The sequence below is a fragment of the Caloenas nicobarica genome, chromosome 4, assembly GCF_036013445.1.
Source record: "Caloenas nicobarica isolate bCalNic1 chromosome 4, bCalNic1.hap1, whole genome shotgun sequence".
Taxonomy (NCBI): Eukaryota; Metazoa; Chordata; class Aves; order Columbiformes; family Columbidae; genus Caloenas; species Caloenas nicobarica.
The window spans coordinates 8,334,463-8,350,973 of NC_088248.1; the positions used below are offsets into that span (position 1 = coordinate 8,334,463).

The 16,511-nt window shown below is 39.1% G+C and overlaps 1 protein-coding gene across 8 annotated transcripts in view; it reads left to right on the forward strand.

The window, feature by feature from the left end:
• EGF (epidermal growth factor) overlaps positions 1 to 16,511 on the forward strand; it is a 62,221-nt gene that overhangs the window by 18,893 nt on the left and 26,817 nt on the right. For all 8 annotated transcript variants that reach the window (XM_065634918.1, XM_065634915.1, XM_065634914.1 and 5 more), the window contains exons 6-13: positions 281 to 483; positions 5,062 to 5,187; positions 6,146 to 6,268; positions 8,795 to 8,917; positions 10,155 to 10,280; positions 11,247 to 11,383; positions 13,287 to 13,435; positions 15,119 to 15,223. In XM_065634918.1, the coding sequence (XP_065490990.1) occupies positions 281 to 483; positions 5,062 to 5,187; positions 6,146 to 6,268; positions 8,795 to 8,917; positions 10,155 to 10,280; positions 11,247 to 11,383; positions 13,287 to 13,435; positions 15,119 to 15,223 (1,092 nt within the window). The remainder of the gene's footprint in view (positions 1 to 280; positions 484 to 5,061; positions 5,188 to 6,145; positions 6,269 to 8,794; positions 8,918 to 10,154; positions 10,281 to 11,246; positions 11,384 to 13,286; positions 13,436 to 15,118; positions 15,224 to 16,511) is intronic.

The following is a 16,511-nucleotide window of genomic DNA, read 5'->3' on the forward strand; positions in this document are numbered from 1 at the left end:
CTGAACAACAGCTCATATAACCTACGAGAAATGCAAGGCATCGATTCTGCATCTATTTCTTGCAAATCTGCAGGATTCTGGGTAGTGGATTGTTTGGAAATGTTTCTGGCACCTCATCTGATTCTCATATATGTAAGACGATACAAGATACACGTAAAAATGCAAAGAAAGGTTATCTACAGTGAACTTGACTGAACAATATGCTCAGAAAATGCATGAGTGAGTAAATATATAGGTATCAAGTAATGTGCCGCTTTATGTTATCTTCTCTATGTTGCAGACATCAATTGCTTGGTATATCTCTCTTTGCTGAGCACCTGTACTATTCAGAGTTGAAATCTGGTATGATATGGAGAGCCAACAAGTACACTGGAAAAGTTGCAGTCACAATTAGTCTGAAGCCATCATTTTTTCCACCAGTGGAGATAAAAGTCGTGCATCCCTTTAAACAGCCGGGTGCAAGAACAGAACCACAGCATTTTGGTAAGTAAACTGTAATGATACAGTTGTATGTGTGAGAATAGTAATGTCATACACTCTGACTTTTCACAGTAATAATTTTCTTTGGCAAAATTCCAGGCCTCAGTGAAGTCAAAGCAAAAGTTTCCTTTAACTTCAGTGATTCACAGTTCCACTTGATGTGTGTAAATCCACCTGGAGTATCAGGCTGGAATTTTGCTGACCATGAACTTCTCATTTCATTGGTCTGAATGCATATTCAGATAAATGTTATTTTCTCCTTCTCTTTGCTTGGTTTATACAAAGATATTTTTATACTTTCCTGCTAAGTGCACAAAACATACAGCTTTTTAATCCTCCATATAGATTAACTTCATCAAATGTCTGCTCCATTCTGGAAATTTTATTCTAATGTACATCTAAATACCTCTGATTATTATGGCACTGAAGGATTTTAAGTGCGTAGTGTGTCCTTCAGGTGATACTGTGGATGTCTCAGCTTTGCTGTGAAATGGCTGAATTGAGAGTCAGACTGTTTTAGACAGGCTTGAAGTTGCTATAATAACTACCAAATAAGAGCCTTGAGTCTCTTTATTTGATATCAATTGCAGCCTACAGTATGAGGTGGTCATGTCTCTGTCTTCCACTGTGGATCAGAAAATGAAGGTGGTTGGCTATGGATAGTTCACTCTCCTTAAGGATTCCTGCTGAGGCAGTAGGAAGTGGGGGGTGCCTAGGGAAAAAATGTCTTAGTGTCTGATCTCTAGGGAGCAGACACAGAGAATCCTTGCTTTAATGGAATAGCTTTTGTCACCAGTTTTGCATGAATGTAAACACAGAGGCACTTGTGTGTTGATCCACGGCTGTAGAACTCCCAAGGGAAGGTGTCCATGGGTTCCCAGGAGTATAGGCGGTATGAAGACACGAGGAGAAAGCAGCGTTTGTTCATGTGAGCAAAAACGAAACCACAAATATCTCTCTTGAACCATTTCTAAATATCTACTATAAAATAGGCTTTATCCTTCTTCATGCCAGCCAACACCTTTATACATACCATGCTGTCTCTCCTTCCTGAAGCCTGGTCTGAGTTGGAAAATAAAAATCTTCAAGGCAGCTTTCCCCTTCAAGTTCTATGTTTGCAGTGCAAAGAGCTGTTGAGGTGCAGAAGTGTTCAAGGAAATCAAGCTTTTACTTCTAAATACAGGGAGCCTCCATTCAGAGACAATACCTGTTCTGTGCTTCCTTCGAGAAAAACAGCCATCCTGGCAAATGGAAGCACTTTTTTCAACTGACATGTTTGGTGCTCTTACACAGAGTAATTAGGGAAGGATTTGTTTGTGGTGCAGACAGTGGTGCATCCACACATCTCAGGGTTGTTACAATGGGATTTGGAAGGTTTCATGAGACCTCCTGGGGTGTCCGTCGCCAAGTCTGCATACTCATGAAGATGGAAAGGAAGAAACAATGACCAAGAAAGGTGGTTCATGATAGTAGTATCTTGAACCTCAGGGGTTATTGGTTGTGTTACATATGTCCTCTCCACAAGAGTGTGCAGCGTAATTTCATTGACTATGTACACTTGGCTTTCATTTTTCTCCCAAATGATTAACTCCATTTCTTCTACCAGAACATGCTTCTTTCTGGTGTTTCTTTTTCCACTGGAAAAAGGGTTTCCCTACCTTTATTAATAAATAAACTACCAGTGTTTTTAAATGCCTTGCCGCATATACCCCTATATTTCCGATATTTAGTAAATATTTGTATGACAGCAGGTATTGTCAGCAGTAAGCCTTTTTAAAATTCCAAATACCTTCTTGTAAAAATGTCTGGGAGGTGTTGGAGTAGAAAGAAGTTTAACAGACTGAATCCAGATAAACCTTTTGGACTTTACATATACATTGCTTGCGTTGTCCAGTGCAAGAACTGGGATGAAAGGAGGACTAATGAGCCTGGAGTACAAGATTTATAACTGATCTTACAACAGAGAAATCTGGAGATAAAAGCATACCTAGACTAATTGGATGCTCTGTACAAGCTAAAAAAGTGTATTCTGCAGTGTAGTGTCAGCTGTGAATTATCAGGCCTTCTTTAAAGCAGACAGCAAGTGAGTTCCTTCAGATGAAAAGGGAACTGATGAGAAATGCTCAGCTGATATGATTTGATTTTTTACTGGAATTTGGATTATTGACTTTACTACTTAAATTCTTGATGTCAATTCTTCCCTTTTAAAAGACTTTCCTGGATTGGTCGGGGGAAATAAGTACAGAGAAGAGCATTGATTCAGCTATAGGTTTGCTGTAACCCCACACAACAGCTTTAGTATGGCAGTATCTGGAAGATGGCCTCTAATTTACCTCAACTCTCTTTGACAGCTAATCCTAGATTTGATGACAGTATGTGTATTTATAAATGTCTGCTTGAATATTCTTTGTGCTTTTATTAATGGCTCATAAAATATCTTAATAACCTTAAAATCTCAAAGACTGCCTCTGGAAGTTTTTTTCAAGTATCTTCTCTGACAGATTAATGATATTCAGGACATTTTTTTGGAGGAATTATGTTGTGTTTCTTTCCAGAGTAAGATACCAACATCAGACTATTATCTAAGAACACAAATTTCCATTTAAGAGAGGCAATAGGAGGGGGAAAAAACCCCCAAACCAACAAACTAGAAAGTATGGTTCATAGTGGTTGTTCTTCCAGAAAAGACTACCTTATAAACTTTGTGAATCACAATTTAGTCACCATTAATTTTGTTTTAGAATATGATTTTTTTAACACATTGATTAGCAATATCAAGTTCTAATAACTATTCAGTTAAAAAGGAATATCTTATTGAGATTGCTCAGATGGCAAACTTATTGCTTTTGTTTTATCTTCTGCAATTTCTGGGTGTCTTAGGTCTCATTAGACCAATAATGGTACAAGCAAGGAGCAAAAAACCAACACCAGTCACAAGCATAAGATGCAACCTTGAATGTGGTCTTGTTTCTATATTGTATTGTTTTGTGATTGCATGTTCTTGCACTTCTGTCATTCTGATGAGTTCTGTATTTGAAGATTAGGCACTCCACTACTGGATGTTCCTGACTCAATTGCAGCAGGGACAAAGATTAAGGGTCCAACTCAAAAGTAGTTCTACAAAAAGAGAAGCTCAGCTGAAACTGTGTAAAATTCAAGTCTCTCAACATCTAACATGCTTAATAACAGAGCTAATATCCATCTAGTCATCCATTCATTATTTTTCATTTAGTGATACAGCTTTTGTTAGAGAAGGATTAAACAGTTTGATGCAAATAAGTGCAAAGTTGATGATTTCAGCCAAGCTGAAGTGTCTGTCTGGGAAATTATTTCACTCTTTTATAGATGTGATCTGTCATTCCAGCAAATGGCCAGCATTTTCTCTGTTGTGGCTAGTACAAGACTAAATGTCGAACTTAAATATTATGCTGCTTCCCATCTCTTGGAATTTAGAGGGTGAATTAGAAATAGCACAAGAAAATTGTTCACATACAAATTTCTTTGCCTGTAGGAGCCCATGATTTCTTACATGTTACACAGAGAGCACAGGGCAAAGACAGTGTTGTGTGTGGGTGGCTGCATACATTCAGCAGTAGAAGTTCAGCTATTCTTAGCTTGGGAAAGGGGCAGGTAACCCTGGAAGAAGATTAGGAAGATTAAAACAAAAATAATAATTTGGGAGACAAAAATAAAACCAGGAGTATTGCACATCTGCAAAAGCACCAGCTCTAAAAGGTAGTTGAGCAGAGACATGAAGCTTTGCAAATCTTTCCCTTGAAAAAAAATACTGGAATACCCGTTTGCCTTTTTCTGTGAAGTTGAAGAAGTAGGAAGACTTCTGGGGATCTGTTAGGTACTTTTTTGTGCTTCCTTTGAAGACACTTTGAGCATAGCCTGTTGGACATCAGAAACATTCCGAGTTTTAAATCTGAGTTCAAGATTTGTAATATTTGTATTTCTCATAGGCAGAAGCCAGGATCCACCCTAGTACAGAGGTTCTCTAGGCTGTGCTAATACTTTCTGTCCAAATGAAATGTATGGTCACTATGATCCGTTCAGCTGTTTTGGTTTTGTTTTTGTTTTTTCTCAATTCATGTGAGACTTGAGAATTGCTTTGTGCTAATAATTTCCAGTCTTCATATGCTCTCTCTTTCTTAATCTCTCTTCTCTCTCTTTTTGCATTTGTGCTCACTCTCTGTCACTCTCTTATTTCTGAGTGTTTCACAAAGAATGGTAATATATGCTACTGTGCAGGACTGGCAGCATATGAAGCCTGCTACACAGGGTTTTCCCTTTCACAGTCACTATAGATATGCACCCAAGCCAAACCATCCCCTGCTTCAGGCTCTTTCTAGATCTGCTTGTGCTGACATGGAGCTAGAAATGATAATTTGCACAGTGCTTTCATTTTTATAGCGACTTATTGGCCCGAAGTTATTTTCTATTAGTAAGAAGTTCCTCAGGTTGAGCAAGGAGCTGTTGAGAAGACATATTGCTGAACATCTTTGCTCAAAATAATTTCTCCTTGAGGATTGACATGGTAAGAATTCAATTACATTTGCACTATATTTGTTCTTCCAGAAAAAGAAACCTGTGATTTGAACAAAGAAAAGTGCAGAAGAAGAATCTGCAGGCCAGACTCAAGGAGTCATCGGTGTAAATGTTCTAATGGCTTTATTTTAAGTCGAAATAAACAGTTTTGTGAAGGTAATATGTGAATCTCCCATCAGCTTCATTCCATCAGATGAAAAAAAATCTGTTCTTTTGCTTTATTCCTATCTTGACTATGAAAAAATACTTTGAGGTCATAAAATACCAGTTGTGCTATATCCGTCTAGTGTCCTTACAGGTTCTGGAATAGTCTAAAAGGAGACCTATGAAAAAGTTGCAAATGCTATTCTTGTGAGAAATTTTGGTCTTAGCTTGAGTAGTTAAAGGAGCCTAAGATAAGTAGACATGCTTATGGGTGCTTATTTAATTTTAAAATAAAAATCAAAACAGATACATCACCGAAGGTGAAACATTGAAGAATCCTGCAAGATGTCCCACTTTCAAAGAAGACACAAATTCCTAACATGCTACTAAATATTTTAATAAAAATCTAACCTTACTCTTCATAATAGTTAACATATCACTTTTAGAAGCATCCTTTTCACTACACAACCAGATTTGAAAAGACATAAAAGCTTTATAATTCATAGCCTACAGGATTTACAGACCTGCCTGAGCAGCAGCCATCAAATTCTCAGGAAATTCACCAGGATTGCTTTCTGTATTTCAACTTCTAAACCACTTCTGTATTTTTAGAAGTTTACTTAAATCGTGTTGGAGCCAAATTAAAAACAAAAAATTGCCTGAAGAAATAGTCTTCTGTAAATCTTTTGGGCGCATACTGGATTTAACTGGCGCTGGAATCTGTATGGGAAGGCATGCCTTTGAAAGTCCTCTAGTCACCTTCGCTGGACACATGCAGTCTGAGTAGGTTTTGCTAGAAGGTTTCATAAGGTCTGAAAACTTGCTTTTTTATCATTTATTAGGACCAACATATTTGTGTAAAATGAATGGGAAAAAGAGGTACTTCTTGAAGACTCTTTGTTTCATTAATCTGATTCCCTGACACTGGTTGGTGATGTTATTATATCACAGCAAGTGCTTCTTTTGGCAGATATCAATGAATGTGGCTTCTGGAATCACGGCTGTACTTTGGGCTGTGTGAACATTCCTGGTTCCTATTACTGCACCTGCCCGAGAGGTTTTGTTCTGCTGCCTGATAGGAAAACATGTCATGGTAAGTAGCAACAATACCTAAATACCTCCAGTGCGATATTAGAGAGAGTCCTCATTTCACACTGGAATCACTGAAAGTTTTGTGTGTTGCATTGCTCACTTCCAATCCCTTATTATGTAAGTAGGATCAGCTTAAACGGAGTGAACCAAATTCAAATGTCATGTTTAAGGAAGTGTAAATTACATGTGAGTAATCAACTGTGAGCCTCTGCGGGAGAAAAAGGAAAAGAAGAGACCTCCTTGCTCAGGTTGTGCTCCATGGTACTTTCCAGGTGGATAAGCAGTAATATCTTTTTAAATGTGGTCTCTAAATTTGACTCACTCTGTCGAACCTGCATAACAGTTTGCACAGTCTCTGAATGATCAGCTTACAGCATCATCTTTTTTTTTTTTCTCTTCAGATCAGGGTTGATAACATGGCTAATGTGCATGATATTAATGAAATTAAATGCATGTACGTCTGTTTACAATGAATAAGACACACAGAAGTACTCAAGACGTTGTTTATTCAGGGAGACTGCTGCACTTGTGTGCTAGTTTGGTTTTTTGGTTTTTGTTTTGTTTTGTTTTGTTTTTCTTTTATCCATTAAATTGAAGTATGCCTGAGAGAACTTATCTAGATAATGTAGGTACATAAACCAGGAAGCTCTCTGAAGCTGAAAAAATGGGAACAAACTCAATGCAGAGAACACAGAGAAGTGGAGAGAAAAACTAAAGATCTGTCAGTAAGCTGCAAGGACCATATTTTAGTCATAGTGAGAGTCAGAGGTGAAGGTTTTTGTTCTGCCTTTATGCAGTATTGTGTATATTCAGCCCACAAATGAATTAAGCCATTCTAAAGTAAGTCTAGACCATAAAATGTGAAACATATACAAGTTTTGAGGTCTTGGGATATTCCCAGTCACTTTTCTGTTTGATAATGAAGTGAAACTTAGGCATAAGCAAAGGGTCTTTCTACCTTGTTTCCATGGAAGTAAAACATCAGTATATGCCCCAAGTAGAAATGCCAGTGCACACCGATGTGTTCGGTCTGGGTCATCATAGGACCAGGACATAGGGTAAATTAAATATCGCTACTAGAGAGTAACGGAGTCTAACAGGCTCTAGCAGTCAGTCTATTTTAGAGCTCCAAGAGTCACTTCTCTCTCTCTATTAAGAGGGAGCCTGGAGTAGGATTCAGTGACCCAAATGTGGGTGTCTATGGTTTTGTGACAGCTGCAGAAGGCAGCCAGATGTGACAGAAGACACATGGGAGTCCGGCAGCCAGAGGCTACTGGGAGGCGGGATATCCTTTTGTGTGCAAAACAACACTTAGACATAGTGCAAGTCAGTCCTACTCCAGATGACCAGCTTGAACTGCAAGGCTATGTTTTGAGTGGCTCGAATTAGACAGAAAATAATGTTTTTCTAACACAGGCTAGGGATGCAGCGTGGACAGTATAACTCCTTAAGTACTGCAGCACAAAGCAGATATGTCACCATCTACGCAGCTTGAGAGAGAGAGAGATGCAAGGTGAGAAGTCCACATGCTGACCAGACATTTGGATGCTTTGTCCTCCGAGTCCTGTACAAATCTCTTCATCTAAAGCCACAAGCTCTAGTCAGAAAGAAACACAAGATCAGTTTCTTGACTCTCTTCACTGTGCTTAAGGGGTTAGAACAATCCAGTCCAGAGTGCGGTTGCCCCGGAGAAGCAATATTTGCAACAGTCATGCACCATTTAAACCGGTGTGTGCAGCTGATTCAAAGAAGCAGCTGTGGGAAACTTGCATTAGTTCCAGTCTTCCAGTGGATGTTGCCATATGGCACTAGAATTGGCATAAAGGGATGCAGCTCTGCAATACAGAAAGTGGAAGGAGGGTATTCTGTGAAATTGCATTAAAGAAATACTCAAAAAAATGTTGGCACTCCAACAATTATAATAGAAAGTAAAGGGAAGCTATTGCCAGGTCCTCAGATGGTTTTGCCCCTACAGCTTCAAAAATTGCCACTAAGGAATGTAGGTTTATTTCTGGAACGTTCTTCTCCGGTTTTCATCCTTTCTAGTTCTGTTACCCTTGGAGTAGTAGGAAAGTAGTTTTTCCTCATCTCTTTGAGTTTTATACTTATTCTTTCAGTATAACTTCCTTGTAGTTTTCAAAACCTGATCTATTTTTGATGAAATGTAAAAGGAAAGTTTTCTAAATTATTTCTATTTTGATAACACGTCTTCATACAGTTTTGGAAAACTTAAAGCTGATCAGTATAATGGCTTCCGGATCCAGCAACTTTGGCTTTCTCCTTTGCTATAACTAGTAGAGGGTGGGGAAAAAAATTGGAAAAAACCCCCCAAAATAAACCAAAACAAACTCCAGAAAGAGTACAGAAGAGTTCAGAAGTGTTGCACTCTCCACATCACACTTTTTTTTTTTTTAATCTACCTCCTTTTCTTTTGCTATTTAAGAAAGTGTTAACATCTCTTTTTGGGGGGGGCTTAGTAAATGTTTTTATAATTTAAGATTTTTTTTTTGTCTTTGAATTACTCTAGAGCTAATTTCCTGTACAAGTAATGACACTGAATGTAGCCATGGTTGCCTTCAGACATCTAAAGGGCCTGTTTGCTTTTGTCCTGAAGGATCTGTACTGAAAGAGGATGGCAAAGCTTGCACGGGTAAGTAACATTTTTTCTAGCTGTAGTAACTGCCAAACTTTGTTTGTTCTTGGCACTGAAAGCCAGAAGTGAATGATGGCATTTTACACTCATTTTGCACAGCTGTAAATGATTGTACAATATAGGAGGCAATGGAATGTCAGACGCTTTGAGTGCTGAGATGAGCAATACTCATCTTCATTTTTAATAGATGCTTCTTAGCAGCAACATCCAATGTTTGCGGGCTTAATTTTTTTGTTGTCAGCACAGATCATGCCATCTCCCAGATGTTTGTTGCAGGAAGCATCTAAAATTTATATTTGAGGGGAATATAGGTACAAAATTAGGGCTTGGGTGAAATCTGAAGATGACTTTATGGACATCATGCCACCCATGTTCAGAGTCACTCTAATTTACAGCAATTTCATCAAATTACTCACAAGTGCAATTTTTGCAGTCAGGATATTTGAAGCTGCTACACCCGCTAATCTGTTACTCCCCATCCCAGCAAGATTTCCGAATTAAGGGGACTGTAGCTTTTCAACTGTATCTTTTCAGTCTTAGGGGTCAAGATAGCTCTGTTAATGCCAGACTTACACCTTGAAAAATCCCCTCCCTTTTTACAGCCCTTCTGTACTGTGGACTGCACTGTATACACACGTGCAGTCAGTGTTGCTGTTTTTCTAGGGACACTCCACTGAGTAAGTTCAGGTTGGCATTGAGGCTATAACCATTGTACAGCCCCAAGAAGAAAGAATGGTCTATTTTCATATGAAATCTTGGTTTGTTGTATTAGGAAGTATCAATTCACTGTCATAGCCTAATTAACTTCTGGGGTGAGAATGGCATTAATCTGCTGTTTCTTTGCATGGAGTGCAAAGTCTGATAAAATTTGTTACTCTGTTGTAGATGGCGTGAGATTTGCATGGGAGAAAGAGTTCTCTGAAATAACAAACACATGGAAGTCCTGTTTATATATATCCCACCTCCCCATCCCTCTACACCTCTTTCCCCCTCACGTATCTTGTGTTGTGAATTTTCAGGGAAAACTCTGGAAGAAGTTACTACTAATTTGTTTTCACTTCACTAGACTTCTGCTCGCAGCAGGAGGCCTTTCAGTAAATCTATCAGTCACTGAGATGCTTTGCACTGTAGTAAGGCTAAGCAGTATGAATCATTCTCTTGCTTATACCTCTGATTTTGTTGTATTTTTTTTCTTTGAATGGCAAATTAAATTTTTTCAAATGCTCTGTTTAAGGTTGTACATCTCCAGATAATGGTGGTTGTAGTCAGATATGCTCTTCTTTAAGCCCATCGTCCTGGGAGTGTGCTTGTTTTCCTGGATACAAGCTTCAGCGAGACAGAAAGCGCTGCACTGCTATAGGTCAGTACCTTGCTATGCCTGCATATTTCTGCCAATAAAAGCAAAAACCTTTTAGAGTCACATAACTAGGATCCATTTTTGCACTGGTTTTAGATTACTTTGTGAAACTTGGAAAGGATTAAATATTTGGAAGAATAAACTATTTTGGAAATATACCAGAACAAGCACCAGTATATGGTTCAGTCTCCCTCACAGAAGATTCAGTCTATTATCCAACTTCTGCATTTCATTCTGGGCTCCTGTACTCCAGAGGTCCATCTGCAGTATTCAGGTTTTTGTGCCTTCATACAAATGTGCCTGTAGCTTCTGCCCAGTCTTACAGAATTGGGCTTGAGGCATCTATGTGTGGAGAACAAGGCAAGGAATAGTCTGTTGGAGGACTTCTCCTACAAGGATATTTCTGCCTAAGTGGCCCCAGGAAGCCCAGGTATTTGTGATGTTTGGATTTCAGACCCTTCTATTTCTTCTAAGGGCAGACCCTGGTGAGCAGCAAGATACAAGCAATTGCATGAGAGAGAGGAAGAAAGAGAAGTTTGTGATTTGTTTCAGGAATAAGGCAAAAGCTTTATTTTTTGGAGGACAGCATTTTTCTTGCTTTTAGTGTGAAAGACTTCTCATGTGCAAAAGTCATGTGTTCTGGCATTTATGGTGATGCTGAGAAATGCAGAGGGAAGATTTTCTTGAGGCCAAGTCACTCAGCGAGAAATGCGGCTGGGCTAATGACTGCCTTTATCACAAATTTGGAGGCTGATCTTGGGCAAGGCACTGATGTTGAAAACCTGTATTCCCATTTATCTTTGATTTCTGAGGCAAGTGGAATGCAGGACAAGCGCCTTCATTTCTTTGTGCGTCTGTTCTTCTATTTTGTTTTCTACTGTTACTTGCAATGTTAGCTAGATGGTAATACAGGATAGAGATCACTTAAAACCTAAAGGAATTAACATATGTGCAAATTTTCATCAACAGGTCCTAAGCCATTTTTGTTATTTGCAAATAGCCAAGATATCCGCCAGATCAGTTTTGATGGTGCAGATTACGTAAGTTTACTTGACTGGCAGATGGGAATAGTCTTAGCACTGGACTTTGACCCAGTGAAAAATAAGGTAAGGCATTAAAAATGAGAGGATTTTAAAGTGTTGCAAGGACAAATGGATTGGGCTTTCATGTGCCTTAGCCTTTCTGCTGTCAGTGATCCAGATTAAATGTTGTGCTGCTTGTTGTTCTGTTGCCTGCCCAGGGGCAGAACTGGCACAGGATGCCAGACACTAGTTGAAGAGGTTCATCCTTTACTTACTGAGTGAATGTGCTTTGTACACTGGCATGGCTAATTCACACACAATTTGGATTTTTAAATTCACTTCCAGTGTGATTTCAATTTCAAAGAATTTTTGTGTGATTGAGGGTTTTCTCCCCTAAAATTTCAGTACTGTTTTCTGGAAATATATTGTGGTGTTTCTTTCACTGGATAGCTGTAAAAGCAATTTTATATATATATATATATATATATATATATATATATATTTAATGTGCATCTGCATCCCACAATCTATACTGAACATAGGAGTAATCTTAACAAGAGTCTCAACTTCCTGTGTCCTGACACTATTGAACAAAACTGCTGAACACTCACTGGGTTTATCGCTTTTACAAAATGTATTCCTCATATTACAAGACATTGCTTTTGGAAACAGGAGTCTTCTCTGCATAAAGAGCTGTTTGTCTGTGTAGCTGCATCTCAATGCCCTACTCCTTGCCATTAGAGTTGGAAAGGAGTTCAGCTGTGCTTTGCTAAGCCTTCTGTGGCAGATAGCTGGTTTTTCCCATGGTGAGACTTATTTACACTGTAAAAGTGTTACAAAAAGATACTGGATGGTACAGTGAAAGCTGGTGAGGAGCTCAGTTAAGCTGCTGGAAACATCTCAAGGCCTGGACAGATGTAGCTAAACAAATGCAAATGTTACCAGAGCTGAGTTACAGGAGGATTGTTCCGGGCACTGCTGGAACATCGCCACTCGCTCCCGAAATAGGGCCCTGCTGGGGAGCCAGCAGTTGTTCTGTGCTGCGCCGAACGTAAATCAGCTGCGCCGGTGACACTGGGTGTGCACGTCTGTCCCACGTCTGTAGGGAGTTCTGCAGGGCAGTGCGGAGGTGGCACACGACCGAGGTGCCAGGTAAATTAGCTCAGCATCACCCTGTGCTCCCGTGGTAATTGAATTAGCTGGTTTAATGCCAGAGGTCTCCCTCTTGCTTTGTTTGGCACTGTGGTTAGCATCAAAACAAAGTTATTTGTTCTGTTGCTACCATTTGCAAAGAAAGCCTCAGCATCGCCTTGTATGTAGCTCTGCCACGTAGTGTTTGGCTCCCTTTAGATATCAAATACAAGATTTTAAATTTTTTTTTCTCCTTTTTTTCTCCTCGTCCTTGGAAAACACAAACTTAGTTTTCCCACAGCAGAGAACTGTTATTTTGACTCCAAACTGAGAAGCTTCTCCTGGAAATGTTGGAGCCTTACAGAATAGACACCTGGTAAAAGATTAAGATATGTGCAGGCTGAAAGAGGAAAAAAATAGAATCCAGTTATATAACTCCTTTTCCCTTCCCAGCTCCTTGACACACATGCACTACCACTCTCTTCTTCCCACTCCCCCCTTTTTAAAATGAGTAGCCAGGTAAATTATAACGTACTGCTTTTTGCCTAGTCCCACTTTTGCTTCCTCGGCCATTCTTCATGTGAGGTAACTGCTAGCTGAAACGAAACCACAGGATACTCAGAGGGCTCTATATAGGGCAGACAGGATTTACAGCTAAGCACAAGCTGCCTGTAGAAGTCATGCTGGTTGAAGGATAAGTGCCTTTTTATTTGATCAGGGACCGCAGGTTGCCTGTGCAGCTTTTTGTGAATGAGCAGTTCAGGGAGCTTTCAAGATGAGGAAGTTATTTTACGAGTGAAATAAAGCAGAAAGTGAGATGGGAACGAATAATACCTCATCTGCTATTTCTTCACAGATTTACTTTGCCCACACCGCCTTGAAATGGATAGAACGAGCTGATCTGGATGGCTCAAATCGTGAAAAAGTTATTCATGAAGCTATAGATATACCCGAAGGCCTTGCTGTGGACTGGATTAACCGTAAATTGTATTGGACAGACAGAGGGTACATGCTCCACAGTGCATTTATGTTGAAGCATGCCATAAAATATTTGGAATAAATGACTGGTGATACAGAAATAGCTGAGATATCACTCTAAATTCGGTAACGCTTCACATTCTGATTGGGTAGCTGTAATCTCGAGTAAATACAATTGGAAGGTTCTTTAGAACTGAAATGCTGGAAGATCATTTTGAGCCTGCTATTGTGCTTTTATCTTTGTCTTTCCAAGAAGCGAGGGTTTGGACACAGTTGCAAGGAATCTAAAGCATGTACTGCATGTATACATATCTGTATGTGCACATACACGTGTGAATATATATATCTGTACACTCATATTTATTTACAAATGCTGTATGTATGTATATATAGGTATATCTTTATATATACTTACAAATAATGGATATTACTGCACTAAGTACATCTTGGACAAAAGTCAGCATTACTGACAGCTAGAATCATTCCCCTTTAAGCTAACAGAGAGTCTTTGTCAATTATCTCTGATAAAGGAGGAATGGCCACTAGCAAACCATATGACTTCACATTTCAGCTGATACCTAAACAGAGAGAAACAAAATAGAGTTTTGGTGAAAAGGCAATGTCAGATCAGAACACATAATGAAGACTCCCTGAAGAATGGTCATGGTGTTTCAGTATGACCCATATTTCATTAGTCATAAAAATAGGTTTTGAATGTACAGATTACCTTTCTTCTCCCTTTTAAATATGCTGCAAGTCCACTTCCATGCTATTAGTTACAATCTCGTCTACGCAATTGCACTCCTGTATAAATATGCCAGTGTTCCTTGTGAAATGGGAAATTGTGGTGCTCATCTCCACAAGACAAGTCAAGGGTGAAGCTGTGGGTTTGTATCCGCCGCTTCCTTCTCACTCACTGGGTTTACTTGTTTGTATTCCATATTTGCATGAATATATTGCTCCTACCATCTTTGTGTGGCCTTTCTCTGCAGGTCCAGGTAGGCATGGAAGGCTGTAGGCTTCCTTTCAGGTAGAGGTTGATATTTGTTCGGCAAGGTGAAGTTTGTAGCAATAAGTACAGTTTTCTGGGAAGAAACCAGGTTGAGAAACTGGTGATAGAGGTTCTATACTTGACTCTGCCATAGATTTTAGGAGTGATCATAGGAACCTTAGCTTCATTCTTTCCTGTAAAATAAACATGATATGTAAATGGCTTGGTAATTTCTGGATGAAAAATGCTATGTAAAAGTACTATATAAAAAAAATTCTTTATACATTTGATGATGCCATTCAGTTAGGAGTTTGTTTTCCTCCCGACTCCCTTTAAAGCTACCATTCATCACAGAATCACAGGATCACAGAATCACAGAATGTTAGGGATTGGAAGTGACCCAAAACCGGGTCTATTAATCTATTAGTGATCATACTTCCAACTTGTTATTTGCCCAAAAAAGGAGAACTTCATGTCTCCTGCAGAGCAGCAGGTATTTTATCATCTTGCCCTGGACCAGATAATGAGGCTATAACTTGAATTACTTGTTGATAAAACAACTAGACATCCCACATCAGCAGGATTATTTCCTGTCATTGTGATGTTACGCATTACAGTTTTGTGTTAAACTAAAGCAGCGCAAAAACTTAGTATGTTCTGCCTGAGAAGGTAATTAAAAAGATAGCAGGGAGGACTTAACAGTGTTGTGTGTGTTGCAGGAAGGCATGCATTGAAAGGAGCAATCTGAGTGGAATGCAAAGAAAAATGATCATCTGGAAGGATATCTCCCAGCCACGAGGGATTGCCATTCACCCATTTGCAAAGTAAGGAGTGATAAACCAGGTTAATTGTGCGATACTTGGGGAGGCTTTTTAAAAATGACTGTGCCAGCCTTGCCTTTTTGGTCATCAAAAAGTGCATTCGTCTCACGTTAGGATAGTCATTGCCTTGCAGAGTTGTGTGAACTGCAGTGTTGTATTGACGGATTTCTTTTGTGGGTTGGGATGTATTCATTTTTCATATAGATTTAAAAAAATACAAGAAGCATTGAAGATGTTGTATGCAGTTTAAGCTAAAGTAAAGCACAAGTGACTGAATTTACCCTGACACTTGTAAACACCGCACTACAAACTTTGATAGTTCCATATCTATTAGTGTGAAAAAGGTAGTCGCTTTTAACCAGTGGTGCTTACAAAGGATGGTTTTTTGTCTAGGTTTCAGTTTCTGAAGAAACTAAACCAAATCTACTGTTGTGGAGATAAGTTGATATAAATGCATCTTATATCTTCTTATCTAGTGCTGAGATGATCAAAGAAGTTTTGAATGTTTAAACTATTGATGAAATTCTGGTCATTTTAATCAATGGCGAAGCCCCATAGATTTCAGTCAATATGTCTCTAGTAGGACGGGTTTAAATATGTTGATATTTCTTTTTTTGATGCTCATACACTGCTGTAAGTATGTACTGATGAATGAAGTTGAGTTGTGCAGGGCATTTTGTTGGCTTCGCTCTGTACATAAAAGATCTGAAAGAATCTTTCAGTAGAGTTTGAATATGATAGAGACATTTGGCAGGAAAACTTTTAAGAACAGGTAAGTTCAGGGAGATTGTTTATTAGGCTTATTGGTAGAGGCAAGGGCTACAAGGGGAAAGGGAGGAGGAAACATCACTGAGACCTTCCTTATTAGAAAGTGACTGGTGGAAGGAGGAACAGACATTATAGCAATGTCTGTAATTGCAAAGTCAGTATTAAAGAGAAATCTGAGACACAGTTAAGACTACAGAGAATACTGATCCCTGCATTGGCTACAGCAAAACAGCTCATATAAATAAAGCTAAACGAATCTGTGAGTTATCTGAGTAAACCTGACAAAAGCAGCTGATGCCTGGGAAAACTGTAGCCCAGGCTTCAGAAGTTTGTAGGTTTGGCTATCTCCATTTTAAGTGGCCATCTTGTACTGTCTGTCCTTTGAAAAGCAGTGAGCAATCAGAGAGTAACACTCAGAACCCCAGAGAGAGAGACCCTGAGAACCATGATTCTAATAAAAGAAGAAAAGCGGCTGGGCCTGATACTGATTTATTTTTCAAACCCAAAATAACCTGAGGACCCT